Source organism: Lucilia cuprina, chromosome 4, assembly GCF_022045245.1.
Source record: "Lucilia cuprina isolate Lc7/37 chromosome 4, ASM2204524v1, whole genome shotgun sequence".
In the NCBI taxonomy this organism is placed as follows: domain Eukaryota; kingdom Metazoa; phylum Arthropoda; class Insecta; order Diptera; family Calliphoridae; genus Lucilia; species Lucilia cuprina.
The window spans coordinates 100,428,180-100,443,225 of record NC_060952.1 but is presented as its reverse complement, the minus strand read 5'-3'; the positions used below and the strand labels follow the sequence as shown (position 1 = coordinate 100,443,225).

Below are 15,046 nucleotides of genomic sequence, written 5' to 3'. Positions count from 1 at the left end.
AAGTGATTTTACATTGTTTTAATAAAATATAAAATATTAATAGTATATAAAAAAATGTATAAATATTAAAATTTTTCCTAAAAAACTTTAAAAGTTAATACATTTAAAGTATGTTCCTAAAAGTACGCTGCGGAATATTATATTAACAGTATGTTAACATTTAATACATTAAAAGTATGTTCCTAAAAGTATGCTGCGAAATATTATATTAACAGTATGTTATCATTTTACATTTGTATGTATGTAAATGTAACAATTCTCCTTAAGTTCAAAGCAGTTCAAAAATTTCCAAATCAAAAGCGATTTATAATGTCAAAACGTGGTGGAAATCAATATTTAAGCACCGTTAGCGATTTACTCGTTAGAATTGTCTAACAAAGTTGCAATAAAGGGGTGCTTTATAAGATTGTCCTTAAAGGTATTTTTTTTTAAATTCAATTTAAACTTCTTTATTCCAAATACCTAGTCGATATAGCCCCATGATTTATGGATATGACTAATTTATTTAGACTTAAGATATCATATGTAATTTAGAGTCATACATACATACGTTCATATAATGTATGAATTTGTACATGACGGAAATTAGGATAGAAATACAGAAAAGCAGAAAACGCAACCGCATCCGCAGATTTGTATTTCTACTCTTAGTAGATAGTATTTTGTATAATTAAAACAAGTAAGAAATTATAGTCGGTCGAGGCCGACCATATAATACCCTACATCTGTTACAAAATGTAATGCTTCTAGATAGAGTATAATAAGTCGTCCGACTCTTTGACAGCAGTACCTAACTCTAAGCATGTGTTAATGAAAAAGTACCAAACTTTAAATATGTGTTAGTAACAAGCATCTATATGTATTGTTACATTCTAATTGTATTGGTACATTATAAATTACAATTTAAAATTTGTTTGAACTTTCAATACCTAAAATTGAAGCTCTGTTTGTAAATTAAAATTCATCAACAACAAAAAATAAAATGGCAAATATTAGAAAAAATATTTCCAGTTTAAGAAAATTAAACAACACTTTAATTTACATTCGACTACGCCGAGTCTTATATTCTCACCATCAAACCGTATGCCTAAATGGTATTCTCACCATCAAACCGTATGCCTAATGGGATGCTCCCCTATAAAAAGTAATGTGCGTTAATTAGTTTTCTGAAGGAGCCCTTATATTGCGGGAAGGGTTAATTTTCATAAATCTCAGTGAAGAGATTTGTGTCCATAAACTTATTACTTAGAAGGAAAATTCCCTTAGAGAGAAAAATATAACAGTTAGGCGACTAAAAATATCTTACGAAAACAAAAAATATTTTCTTGTTTATCGCCTTAATTTTGTTTAAATGATAGCTTTTCGATATAAAAAAATATTGCTTTGATAATTTTCTTCCAAATGAAAAAAATGCAGATATTGCTTTTATATCTTCTATGGAAGATATCTTCCTAATGTTTGTAGGGAAGTAGTTTAAAAATCGTTCACTTAAATAAAAGGCGTTTTTTATTTTTTTTTAAACAATTGTTTTTTAATAATTTTTTATTTGTGTTTTTTATAACTTTGTTTTTCTTTTTCTTCTTTTGAAATATTTTTAGCTGTTTTCTGTTTTTTTTTTTTTTTTTCATAAATAAAAATAAAATACCTTGGAAACTATTTACAATGATTTTCACTTAAACCAAAATTAAATGAAGAAACTCTTTTAGAAGTTCTTTTTCTAATAAAATTCATATTTTCTTAAATTATTAACAATATCTTAGATTGCAGCTAACAATAGATTTTGGAAATTCTTAAATTAGTTTATTATTAATTACAATTATTTACAACATGTTCTGAAGAATTTTCTAGTTTTATGCATATTAAAAATAGGAATTATATATGTATGTACATGTTTATTATAAAGCATTGCACTATTGGATGACAAAGGCCATTTAAATAAGTGATGATTTTTACACAAATTTAAAACAATATTTAAAATTTTGAATACAAATATTAGATTGAAAAATGTAAAATTTATATTAAAAATTCTATTCGACAATTATTTAAGAGTAGAAATAAAGATTTTGAAAATTGCTTTCACGTTCAATGGTCATTTGCATCCATGTGTAGCATTTTAGTGTAAAAACTTCTAACGGTTATAGAAAAAACTGTGTTCACAACCTGAGCAATTTACTTTTGAAAAGAGAAAAACTGAAGATGTAGTTTTTTTATAAAAAAATATACGTAAACTTAGATTGTAACTTATAGATTTAAAGTGGCATTTTTAAGCTAGATGAGCTTCAACTTAAATGTTAGAAATACTTTTTTTTGGACGAGGAGGTGGTAGTGGCCTGCTTGCAACATATTAAAAATAATTGTAAAGGAGTTGTTTACAACTGATACTAACTGCCGACCATTATATGTGCAGGTTGTTCAAGTTCATTGTCGTAACGTGTAACTGTTACGGGTGTTAGGCTGTTTTTAAATCCAAAATCATCCGCTGAGAGTTTGCAGCTTGGAGCTAGTTCCGTAAACTCTGTACCTAAACCAAATTCCATGTCTAGAAAACCATATTCCCATGTCGAAGAAGCAGATGATGAATTGGAACTCATACTGCTGACGTAGGAGGAGGTGAGTGAATGAGTGGCAGATGAGATGGTCGATAATGTGGTGAAGGTGGCGGTAGTTGTGGCTGAGGGAGGAATTGTAGATGTGTTGCATAAACTGCTCGTCGCAGTTAGCGAAGCCGATGAAGATGACTGAACTGTCGTAAAAGTTCCACTGATTGCCACAGCCATGGATGAGCTCGAATTGGTTTCGCTACCATTTGTTGCGGATGAAGATGCTGGTATGGAAACGGGTACGGCTGTAGCTGGATTCGCTGGTGGCAGTATTGAGAATAGATCGTTGTTGTTGAGCGGATCTAAGGCTGATTGGGAGGAAAGACTTAGCACGGAGCTCCAGTTAATAGAACGGTTTGAGTCGTCATCCGCATAACCGGAATCTGCATCAGATGCTATCGATGTAGTCGTCGAAACTGCGGTGGTACTTGTTACAGGAGATGTCACCGATGTTTGCACTTGAGAGGACGATGTTGACGTGGATGCAGAGGCAGATGCAGGTGGTAATGATATCACAGGTTGGCTTGGAAAAGGAGTGGCACGTCCCGAATGTGTTTCCCGAAAGGGATAATGGTCATATGGATGAAGAGTTGTTGTCACAGAACCCGTACAAGTGTTAGAACTTTGATTATGTACAAATTGACTTGATGGTGCGGGCTTTTGCAAAGAATTCTGAAAGGGTGACGTTTCCATACGTTCATTTTGATAGAAATGCTGGTGGAAATTTTGTTGCGCAGCAGACTGTTGCTGTTGGTGATTCTGGTACTCAACATTACCACCGAGGCGGCCGCAGTTGGGAACAGGCATATAGTCTTGATGTTGAGGGTGCAGCATCGGCTGTTGGGAATGATGTTGTTGTTGTTGAGGCAGTTGATGATGGTGTCCATTGTTACTGTTGTTGTGAGATGGTAGTGGTGACTGTATCTGTATGTGAGAATGCAGATGATGATGGTACTGTGACTGGGGTTGGTGATGAGCAGTAGTGGTGTGATTAATGTGGTTATGGTGTTGTTGCACCACTTGAGCTGCAGCCTGGTGTAATTCTTTTGCCTCTGCTTCAATTTCTCTATCGATTCTTTTTAGCGTATTGCAGATTAATACTGATCTATATAGAGACTGTTCGGAGACTTGACGAAAACGTGACAGCTTAAACATGGATAAATTACGAATTTTTAGTCGAATGTCTTTGTAGCAGGTTTTATTTGATCCGCACCAAGAGCCACGGCCGTCACAGCAGCGTTTTAATGGAAGTCTGGTTTCATGAGAAGCGGGGGCAGTGACATGTAGACCTACGAATGGCGCGGGTGTTGATGCTGGAACTGTATTACTTGTCACATTCTGTATTGGACTACTGCATCCTAGTTCTAAATAAGATTTGCCATTCTCCGCACACCTAATTGTTTGTTGTTGAGGTTGTTGTTGTTGTTGTGACGCAGTTTGTTGTTGCTGTTGGGGAGAAGTGTAAGCAGATTCTGGTGATGCGTAAAAACCGTTATTGCTGCCATTTGGCCAAGCAAATCCATTACCAACTCGCATATGTTGGGGGCTGCCAGTGCGAGAGCAATTTTGTTGAGGAAAAGGTTCGGAGTAATAGTTCGGCCTTGATCCATAACTCTGAGATGTTGTGAAACCATTTGACATACGCTGACTTTGATGATTCGATGGTGATGTTGATGAATTCGCCGATGGGAATGTATGGTATCTCAAAGGACAATATGTGGGAATAATACTTTCTTCTTCTTCGTAGTCATCTTCGAAGTCGTCGTCATCATCATCTAATTCATCAGTGCTAAGCAATGTCGTAGCAAGAGTTGATCTTGTTGAGATGCTGCCCCAAGGATCGCTAGGTACAGCCACCGCCTGTAATTTTGATATACAATCGACGGGCTCAGGTGCGGTGGTCCATGGTACGCTTGCGACAACCTCCAGCTTTGCTATGCTGTCCTCCGGCACTAGAGAGGATGATGTGGGCGGCAAAGGTGTAGTTGCATCAACTTCGCCAGCAACTGGTATATTAGCGACAATGGCATTTAGAACGGGCTTTGGTGTCGTCACTTTAGTTCTTGGAACTTCTTTACCATTTCTTAGACTATACGAAAGAGTGCCACACGAAATGTCACAGCTTTTATTTTCGTTATTGTTGTTATTATTGTTGTTGTTTGTCTTAATACAATTAATGGCTCCTTTTTGTTCACCGACAGCATCGATGTAATTATTATTATTCAATGACCATTTACTGGTCTTTATTGGCGGCGGACAATTTGTGTAGGTGTTTGCGTCCTTGCTATCAAATGTAAGATCATGTTTCCGCTTTGTAGCGGTTGTGGCTTGTAGACCCATGGCTGAGTTGACCTGAAGTTAAAAAAACAAGTTGTTAATATAGTTGTTAAGCTTTTCATATGATATTAAATAATTTTAAACTTAAAACGATCGAGATATGTTTTCTAAAGGATCTAACAGTTGAACCATTAAAATACCCTACCCATTGCGGAATAATCCTTTACAAACAGAATGTTTTCCTTCCCTACATGTACTATAAGTAGAAAAAATAAATCCTTAAAATATAGAATTCTCATTGAATAAGTCTGATGACGCAGTTGTTTTTCATAAAAACAACATCATCATCCTCCTCCTTAGCCAAAGACATACAACAAAAATGTGTATGTGTGTATTTATAAAAATAAACTAGTACGTAAGGAGAATTATATTACAGACGTTTCAGAATCATCGCACAATTCACAGAAAATAACAAAAACGAAAAAATAATGAAAATGTTTCCATTGTGTTTATGAGTTGCCATATGCCGTTGCCCCGCTGCTGTTTGTTGAATTTTATTTTATTTAGAATTTAGGTTTTTCTTCGTTCTTGTTTGTACTTTATTCATTAAAGGGATTTTACATTAAAGATACAGATATGGCGGTTCAAACGAAAGCAAGCAAGCAGGCAGAAATACATTTTACGGGGTGAGTTTGGAATCGATTCAGTTTTAGATATTCTACCACTACTGCTGTTACAGCTACAGCTAAGCCGTCATGGCACGGCATGTGTTATTTTCCTTGACGTGCCTTTTTTCATTTTTCTACTTATTCCTTTTATTCTTCATGTTTTTTAGGTTTTGTTTTATTTTAGTATAGTTGCTGATGGTCGTGGTGGTAGTTGTAATAATGATGGTAAAATCGAATTTCACATCATCCCTTAATTTTCGTACAAAACAAAAGAGGGCATTTTTGTTATTCTACATTTCAGTTCGGTCCTAAGTCGACTTACAAAAAACAAAAAAAAAAAAAAAAAAAAATTGAACCGACATTCGAACGTATAATAAACTACTTTCGTTCTCTTCTTTTATAAATATCATTATTTCACTGCAGTAATTTTTGATATTTTTAGAAATTTCTCCTGTTTGGGAATTGCATATGTGCCTAATATTAGAATTTAGTAAAATTGAATTCAATTTCTTCGAAGTAAAAAATTATCTGAAGGGTGGTTTGATATGATGAATATTGGGGTACATTAGTTTTTAGGCTTTTGCCAAGAATTGATTTGTATGTTGCGCATGCTCTATATACGTATTAGTTCTATGATTATATCTAATTACAAGTTTGTTAAAGCTTTTTAAAACATTGCTAATATTCTAATGTTGATGATCAGCCAACTGCAATTATGATTGAAGCAATATGTACAATAATCAAATTCTACTTTAAAAGCTGTATTGTAATACGCAATATACTTTTAAGCATCTATTCCAGTATGAATATTCAAGAAAAGTTGTGATGTTCATGCACAACAAAAATTTTATAAGCGTTTAGTGGACGGTCTTTTGGTCACTCGGTAGTTTACGATATTTTATGTAAGCGGTTTGCTATTTAACCAACCAAGAAAATGAGCAGATACAACGATGAAAATAGTAGCTCTATAATAAACTAAAAATCATTATCCTCATCGTCGTCTTCACAACTGCAAGCAACTTGAACAACATCATAACGATCATCATCGCTAAGCCAGCGAAACAGCTTTAGTATCAAATCTACCCAACAACCAATCGTGATGATGGTGAAACCAGCTTTCGAACTTTAAAACAATATCTTATGAAAAATGTTTTTGTTTTGCCAAGCCTGTTGGCGGCGGCTGAACTTAACAAGTAAAAGCAGAAACAAAACGAAGCAGTCAAGTTGGGCACCGACTGATGATGGCGTGTATTAACAGACTTTGAAATGTTTATGTTTATGAACGATGTTAGCTAACTCTACGCTATTAACTTAACAAAGAGTGTTTTTGAATCGGTGATACACTGTAAAAAATATGTAGAATAACTGGTTTTTAAACATCATACTTAAACACATGTACATTTATGTATGCAAAAACAATAGTACTCGTATGGACATACACGCATACTATAAGACAAACCTGATTTCTAAAGAACCAGCATATTTTGGAAAGACAAAACGGACAACTACATGCTCTTGATAACGATGATATTTCGAGAAATGTATGAAGCTCTGCCACCATACGCAGTATACTTTGCCATTCTCTACATTTTCCATTTATCACAAGAGTTAACTATCATAGTAATTATGTTGATCGTTGTGGTCATATGAATTGAGAGTGGAATCTTTTTCAAAAGCTAGTCCTAATTTATTTTATTAAAAATTAAACACTATTGGCTGATTTACATTGTATACGTATGTATGTTTATTCATACAATATTGTAAAAAATATTAAAACTAAACGATTCATCTGAATTTACCTAGAACAGGTACTTAAATTATAATGTAAACTACCTGCGTAAAAGGTTCACCTCAATTCCTGGCATTCCTAATCATCATTTTCTATGAGAATTATTTGTTAAGTATTTTTAAATGATGGATTAGTTAACGAGACAGACAGAGAATGATCTAAGACAATACTTTAAGAATATCTACCTAAGAACAGTTTTTAATGATCAGATCAAGGAAATTTTCTATAAGCTAACAGTTGAGAATGTTTTTATCATTTCTAGTAACATTGTGTGAGAATAGAATTAAAAGGAAAGAGAGTTAACATAAAAAATCGCCATCCATTACTGGGTATGGTAAATAGGTACTTTTTAAATAGCATAAATTTGGTAACTTAATGTATCTTCCCATGGAATGTGTACGTACACACACGGTCATATCTAAGACAAAATTTGACAGAAGAAAAACTATTTTTTTCAACAATAACTATCCAGCCACCTAGGCAACCCGTTACACCGCCACCATTGCCACCTCCAACATATACATACCACACGTTCATCTAGAAATACTAATATATAGAGGAGACTATATCTCATCCAAACACATTTAGTTGGCGACGTCGGACCATCAAAACATTAAACGTCAGTCATGTTATAATAACACATGAACTAAGTTTATTTCTGCTTTAAACAAAGCAACGCAACCCAACTCGACTTGAAGTAAAGCAAAGGCATTGGGAAAATATAAAAATGAAAATATTTTCACATTTTTTGTTCATTCCCAATGTATTAAAGTGAACAATATCAACATCAGCAGTCAACCATACTATATATACATATGTACATACATACATACAGCTGAATACTGGCAACCAGCAATTCAACTAAGCAAACAACCATTGGTCCGTCCGTCCGTTCGTTGTAATGACTGACGAAACAACCAAGAGTGTTATACTGTTTAAAATACACTCAACAAAATTTAAGATTTTTCTTATTAATACTGACAACATTATTCCGAAATTTTAAGTTAACATTTGTTTTGATATTTTTTCCAGTGTATTGAAAAAACAACCCAACAAACGTAAAGATGCGTTTTTACTAAACAATAAAATACTTTATACAACGAAATGTTAGTGTGCGGGTCCGTTGTGCCGACAAAACGTTGTACGTCGCCATTGCTGCCGTCATGTCAGCTATCATGGCATTCACTTGGCTCTACACAATTCCCCCCGTTTACCTCCTCTGCCTTTTTCCGCAACCCTCAATAAAACAAAAAATAAACACACACTCACTCATACAGTCATTTCATTATATATGTATCTACATTGCTGTTGATGTTGTTGTTGGTTGCGTTGTTTATTCGATCGACCGTCCAAACCGAGTGTATGGCAAGCAAACAGCAAAAAAATCTACTTGAAAATATACTAAATACTGAAACTATACATACATTTTTATATACAGACATACAAATATAGAAAAAAAAACTTGAATGTACACAATGTATGTATTTCCACATCCAATGTTGCTGACTCGTATTAAAAACTGAACCAACACACAATAGCTAGCTAGCCAGCCAGCACTGACAGCCAACCAACTAACCAAGCAACCAACCAGCCAACAAGCACCAGTTCGGAATGTTGGTTATATTATAGCTCTGAACTCATATAACGAGCACAATAAACGAACGAACAAACGAACGACAGTACTTTCATACAGACATACAAATAAATGTACGAACAAGACATATAGAAACTGAAAAACAAGTAAGATGCCGTCCGTTTAAAAAAATAAAAATCGTATGAATACCCGAAGTACAGTCTCAGTGTTAAAAATAAAACATAGATGTATACAGAGCGGTACGAAGCAAAGGGGATTTTTAATACAAAATTTATAAAATAAGCAAGATGATGTAGAGTTGCTTTAAAAACGTTCGAAAACAACTCATAACCAGAGATGCCGGATGATTTAAAGAACATAATAATATTTTTAGGTAAATTATTCACAAATTCAGATTTAATAACTTGTCATGACTCACCAATCGATTGTGATCATGTAGTGAAAATATTGTTCTTGTGATGAACGTTTTGTAAAATTCTAGCTCTTTAATAAATTATCCTTAGGAGCAAAACATGACCTTAAATACCTATGTTAGGAACCAACTTTTTCTCAGAGATTAATAAAAATGATCTATGGTTCGATTTTTTTTGCTAAAGTAATACTTTCTCTCTTCCATGCTATAGTGTATAAAATAAGTATATACTACTGCATTCACCGTTAACAAAACCTATCCAATATTCTTGTATTTTGTATTTAAGTGTGTGCGTATTGAGTGAATGCTTTGTTATAATATTATTCTGTTATAATTTTATAAAATTAACGTCTGTATGTGTGAGCATGTTATTTATACATATTCCTTTTCTATACATAGATACTACGAATCCTTCTTTATAAAATGATTGTTTGTAACGACTTTACTTTCTCGTGTAAAATATAATGTTATACTCCCTTGAGGTGTTTGGTTTGGTTGGGGCTTTTCATTATACATTCGTTTGTTTGTTACCTTATCGTTGTAAAATTGAGGATATTTTTCTATACAACATGCATATGCAACTGTATGTGTTAGTTTGGATGTCTGTAATTTAGAAATAGGATATGTATATAACATCAGTTATATTTTGGGCTTCATGGATGTGTATGATGTTGAGTGGGAGATGTTCGTTCGTCCTGATGGTTGCCTGGTGGTGGTTGAACGTTGGGTGTAATTTCCGTTTCGATGTTTTAAAAGAGCGCATTGAACATGAAGCAATTGCATACATATACTAGGAATACAAATATTGGAGGAGTGTTGTGCGCATAAACCAAATACTATATTTGTCATGGCTAACTGACTGACAGACAAGCTAACGGTGAGTACAAACGGCTGACAGAATATTTTATGTTTCGAATATTGTTTTATTCCATTTGTTTTTATAGTTTATGTTTGTTCTATTGTCGAAATTAGTGGGTTATATGTACTAGAAATCTAAAATGTTAACAAACTTAAAACATAGAATAATTTTAATATTAACTTTCAATATCAAAATAACTTCTATTCAAAAAATTAGCAAATATTTAAGGGTCACAAGATTTGCCTAATCGAATCAAAGAGATATGGTATTATGTTTTTTTTTGTTTTTTCAGTCCTTACGCTAAACAACATTAATATAAAAATATGTATAAAATCAACAGGTTTTTTGTCTTAATTATGTATTAAGTTGCACGATTAATGGCCTTTATGTCAGCTGTTGTTTCTCTGTGTTTTTTTTTGCTTTAAAGGAAACTTAACATCAAAATAATTCGTTTAATAAAATTCTAACAAGCTGATAATTATCACCCTTTCATTTACATATATTACGCTATTGTTTTCTGTACGTATGTAATTCACTTAAGTTTATGGCATTATAGGAAACCGTTTCTTTGTTTTTTTTTTGGATTAAAAACTTTAAGAATGAAATATAATAAATAAACATAAAAAGGACCAAACATCCATAATATTGATGTTGTATGGATTGAGAAGAAAATAGTAGTTTTTCCTACCATTCATGAATATTTTACGCTTCAGTGTTATTCCAACAAGCAGCACCCATTAACCACCCATAATACACAACCATGAGCTTTGGAAGCACCATAATCTGGTAGTAGTACGTTGTTATGTACGGTTGCAATATAATTTTTGTACATTGGAGTCTCTAACAAAGAATTGTAATCATCCGTACGTACGCAGTTACTGTCGTGCAAGGCAAACGTAACACGATGAACGTTGCAATAGCTTTTAAATTGCGGTAAACTTAAGACTGACTGAGTACCTTGAAATATTTGCATATTTGTGTGTTTTCATAAACAAACACCCGAAAATCTCTTCTCTTTTACCATAAGGTTGTGGTGCTGGCTGTGTAGTGATATCATGCGTACAATGGTGCGTATGAAGAATTTTATGCCGCCAATAAGTTATTATATTTATTTATCTAATTACTACTAGTACTTGTTTTAATAAATAAGTTAATGATGTTGCCAATTAAGACTGCCTGATGATGGATTTGCAATCCATTTTTAAGCCATTTTCATTTGTAATTAATAAACCAGCGTTTCCAAATATTTAAATAGACATTTTACTGTTTCTGTTTATATCGTTAAAATTTAAAGACATTAAAACATTGTGGTTTTTCCATTATTGGTTTCTGCTACTACTTTCGGCACTGTTGTTTGCAGGAAAGTCAAATTGAAACTAAACTGAAGTGAATTGCACAAATACCGCAAAACAAATTAACCAAAATCCAAGTCGTTTTTATTAAAAAAAAATAATCGTTTTAACAACAACAGCAGCAGTAGTCGTTAAAATCTTTGTTAGACAACCGAAAAGCGAACTGTTGCACAGATGTAATCGAGATATTTTTGTGTGTGGAAATAAGGTAGTGAATGAGCGAAAGAGTTGTTTGACTGCCGTGCATACATAGTTGCTGGATATTAGTGGATAACGCAAGACAACCCTTAAGGGTGCTGCTGCTGGCTTTACTTAGCTGGATGGCTGCTTGAATGAATGAATGCTTTTGTTATTATTATTGCCACCGAGAAGAGGAGGAGGATAAATAGTAGACATAACAAGTGTTGTATGCAATGCTACACGTAAACAAAAGCAACCGCCACCACTACTACTATTCAAGGAAGTTAAGATGTGCTTTAGCAAGCAATGCAATTTATTGGACGTTTCTCTGTCTTTTATTCTTACGTTCTAGTAGTTGGTGAGAACAAAAGAAAAGTACAAGGCGCAAAAAACCAATAATAAATACACGTTAAGTAATGAAAACAAAATAAGAACGAACAAACTAAAGACCAACTCTGTACTAATGAATACAATTTTCAATAACCACGTGCTATTTGGCATTAGCATATGCACAACTAGATGACAAATATATACATACTATAAAATAGTACAATATTTATATAGTCATTATAAATTTGGAATATATTGCTAGTATTTATTGAAAAAGTTCTAAGTAAATCAATCATTCCATTTCCGAATTTTTGATTGAAAGTGTAAAAGGTATAACCGGTCGAAAAAAGGTCAAAGGATATTAAGAAAAAGAAAATTTAAGCATGCAGCTATTTATTAAGACTACAGCGGGATTTTGAGTTGGTAATTAAATACAAATTAATAACCAGATTAGTTAATCTTAAAATAATCTAATGTTCAAAAATCGTTGATGTTTTGGAGTTCAAATTTAACTACGCAGTGTTGCTATACAAAACACTAGAAAACGTTACAGTTTGCTATCAAAACAATGCAAGTTATATATGAAAGGAGTTAACAATTGTAAATGTAATATGAAAATTAATAAAAACTTAAATTTAAAACATAAATATATTTTGAAGTCTTAAGTTTTTGTGTCAGCTGTTTACTCTTTTGAATTTTTTGCTCAAGTTTAAACCATCCGCATTGGGTGCTTAAACAAGCATACAAAATTAACTGACTACTCAAAAAACAAACCATTATTTATAAGTAATTAGCAATATTCGTATTTAAATTTCAGTCCAATATTCCCGAAAATAAGATAAACTTTACATATGTTCAATTATATCTTATACAGTTCCTTTTATCGAAATTATAAATGATAAGTATTGAAGATTGTTATAAAAGAAAATGTTATTAACAAATAGAAAAAAGTTTATAAAATTTAAACATTTTTTAATAACCCACTATTTACATCCGTTGTTAAGTTTATAGTTAAAGTGTTTATGTGTTTTCTTATGGTTTTAAAAGTCTATACTAATCCAAAGAGTTGGAGTAAGGAGTTGCTATATTAAATAGAGTTACTTCAAGTAAGGATTTATGTATGTATGTATGTACGTATTGTGTGATGAACTTACCTCTGTGCACATTGTTTTGTTAAACCTTATGAATAAATCCACAATACTATCTTGTAGGCTTTGTGGCGTTGCAAAGTGGAAAGATCCCTCCAATGTTAGGTTGTCCACTTTTAATAATTTTTTTATGACAAACTTTGATTATAGTAGAGTTTTGTTTTTGTTTAACAGTTTGGCTGTGTGAGTGTGTTTGTATTTTGGTTTATTACAACAAAAAACATACATTCAGATATAAACAACGACAGCACAGTCTTTGACAGTTAATTTTTGACATCTTTCTTTTTTCTCTAATTTATCTTGTCTCTTCTTAATTTTTATTGATGTTGATCTTTGTTTTATATTTCACTTAAATGTTTTCTTTTTGAATTAAGTATCTTCTTATCTGTTCACATACATTATCAACTTTCTGTGTTCAATTTAGTTTTTTTATTCTTTGTCTCAATCATTAGATTAGTGAGTGAGTAGATGGATGAATGAATGAGTGAATGCACAAAAATTGGTTGTTGATCAATGGATCTTGTATGAATTATTTGTTGGTTTTCTTGTTTTTGTTTTTATTATTGTTGTTTGATTGATTGAATGGCTGGGTTTGGTTTGTTTTGATTATGTCTTTCTTATGCGCAAAAATTCACTGTTTTATTGTTTTTATTTATGTTTTTCTTTTTGCACAATTAATATTCCTTATTCTTTTAATAAATGTCAACAAACAAAATACTTTGCAGGTAGTTTAACTGTTTAATGTAAACAATAATTGTAAGTAAATTAATTTGACTGTTACTTTCTTTTTGCAATAATAATTTTTCTATTTCAAAAATCACAATTTTGTTCGCAAACTTTTTTTTAACAATTTATATTTTGTTTTTTATTTTTATGCAATTTGCTAGTCGATTTAATTAGATTTTCTTATTAATCCCAGTTTTATATTCTAGGAACTTATTTGTTTTGCTTTTTTAAAAAATACGCGCTTTTGAAATGTACGACTACGACAAAAAGTTTATGTGCGACCAGCGAGCGAGCGAACGAACGTGTACTTAGTCTACCATAGTAAAATCAGAAATAACCAGTCGTTGTGAAAGATATGTGCACCAGAGTCTTGAAGCGGCATACAGACCCCTTGTTATTGTGTTTTTTCCTTCTTTCTACCTCCCTTCCTTCTCTCGTTCCTATCGTCGAAATAATGTGTTTGTGTGTAGTATCTGTGTGTGCCCGATGATGGCTCTGCTATATAGACGACTACACACAAAGGAAGTTAAAGCAATGTCTAGTGTTAGAGTGCGACGGCGCTATGGTGTGCGAACGAAAGGTAATGATGTCATACGCTCAGTAAATGGTTTTTTGTTTGTTTGTGCTTCATTCCTACATAATACATGAGTACAGCAAAAATTGTATTTCAACAAAAACTTACATAAAGCAAATGCATAGAGTAGAGCTAAAAAATAATAAAAACGAGAGATTTCATATAAAAATTTGTTGTTTTACGAGAGTTCGAGTAATGGCCATGAGTTGCCAGACTTCGATATTACTCGGTATGTTCAATGTTGAAATGACAAACAATAATAAACGTAGCTATACAAAAATTTAGTGAGGGGTAGGAAATTTTGGGCACCAACTCAAACAATAACTTAGACAGCTACAATAGACAATATAAATCTCAGGTTGTCCCTCGGTATGATGTAGAAATGTTTTGCTCAAAATTCTGGATAATGGCAGTTTGAGTTATGTCTTACAGATTTTTTTTTTAACGTAAGCAGGGTCCGAAAAAGAAACTTAATTATTATATGATTGTTAATATTTGTTATGAATATGTAGGTTATATATTAAAAAAAATCGTTAC

General features: G+C 32.5%; 2 protein-coding genes across 5 annotated transcripts in view; one reads left to right on the top strand and one right to left on the bottom strand.

The window, feature by feature from the left end:
- The window catches only part of LOC111690305 (metallo-beta-lactamase domain-containing protein 1), a 71,930-nt gene that overhangs the window by 1,887 nt on the left and 54,997 nt on the right, over positions 1-15,046 (top strand). The gene's annotated exons all lie outside the window — the stretch shown is intronic.
- LOC111690304 (mucin-5AC) overlaps positions 1,588-15,046 on the bottom strand; it is a 42,887-nt gene continuing 29,428 nt past the window's right edge. Inside the window, exons 1-2 of one of the 3 annotated variants that reach the window (XM_046950157.1) lie at positions 10,888-10,906; positions 1,588-4,952 (exon numbers count right to left, since the gene is read on the bottom strand). In XM_046950157.1, the coding sequence (XP_046806113.1) occupies positions 2,382-4,952; positions 10,888-10,890 (2,574 nt within the window). In that variant the 5' untranslated portion in view covers positions 10,891-10,906 and the 3' untranslated portion in view covers positions 1,588-2,381. Of the gene's footprint in view, positions 4,953-10,887; positions 10,907-13,215; positions 14,616-15,046 lie in introns of those variants that run through there. The other 2 variants (XM_023452771.2, XM_046950155.1) reach the window with 2 other exon arrangements.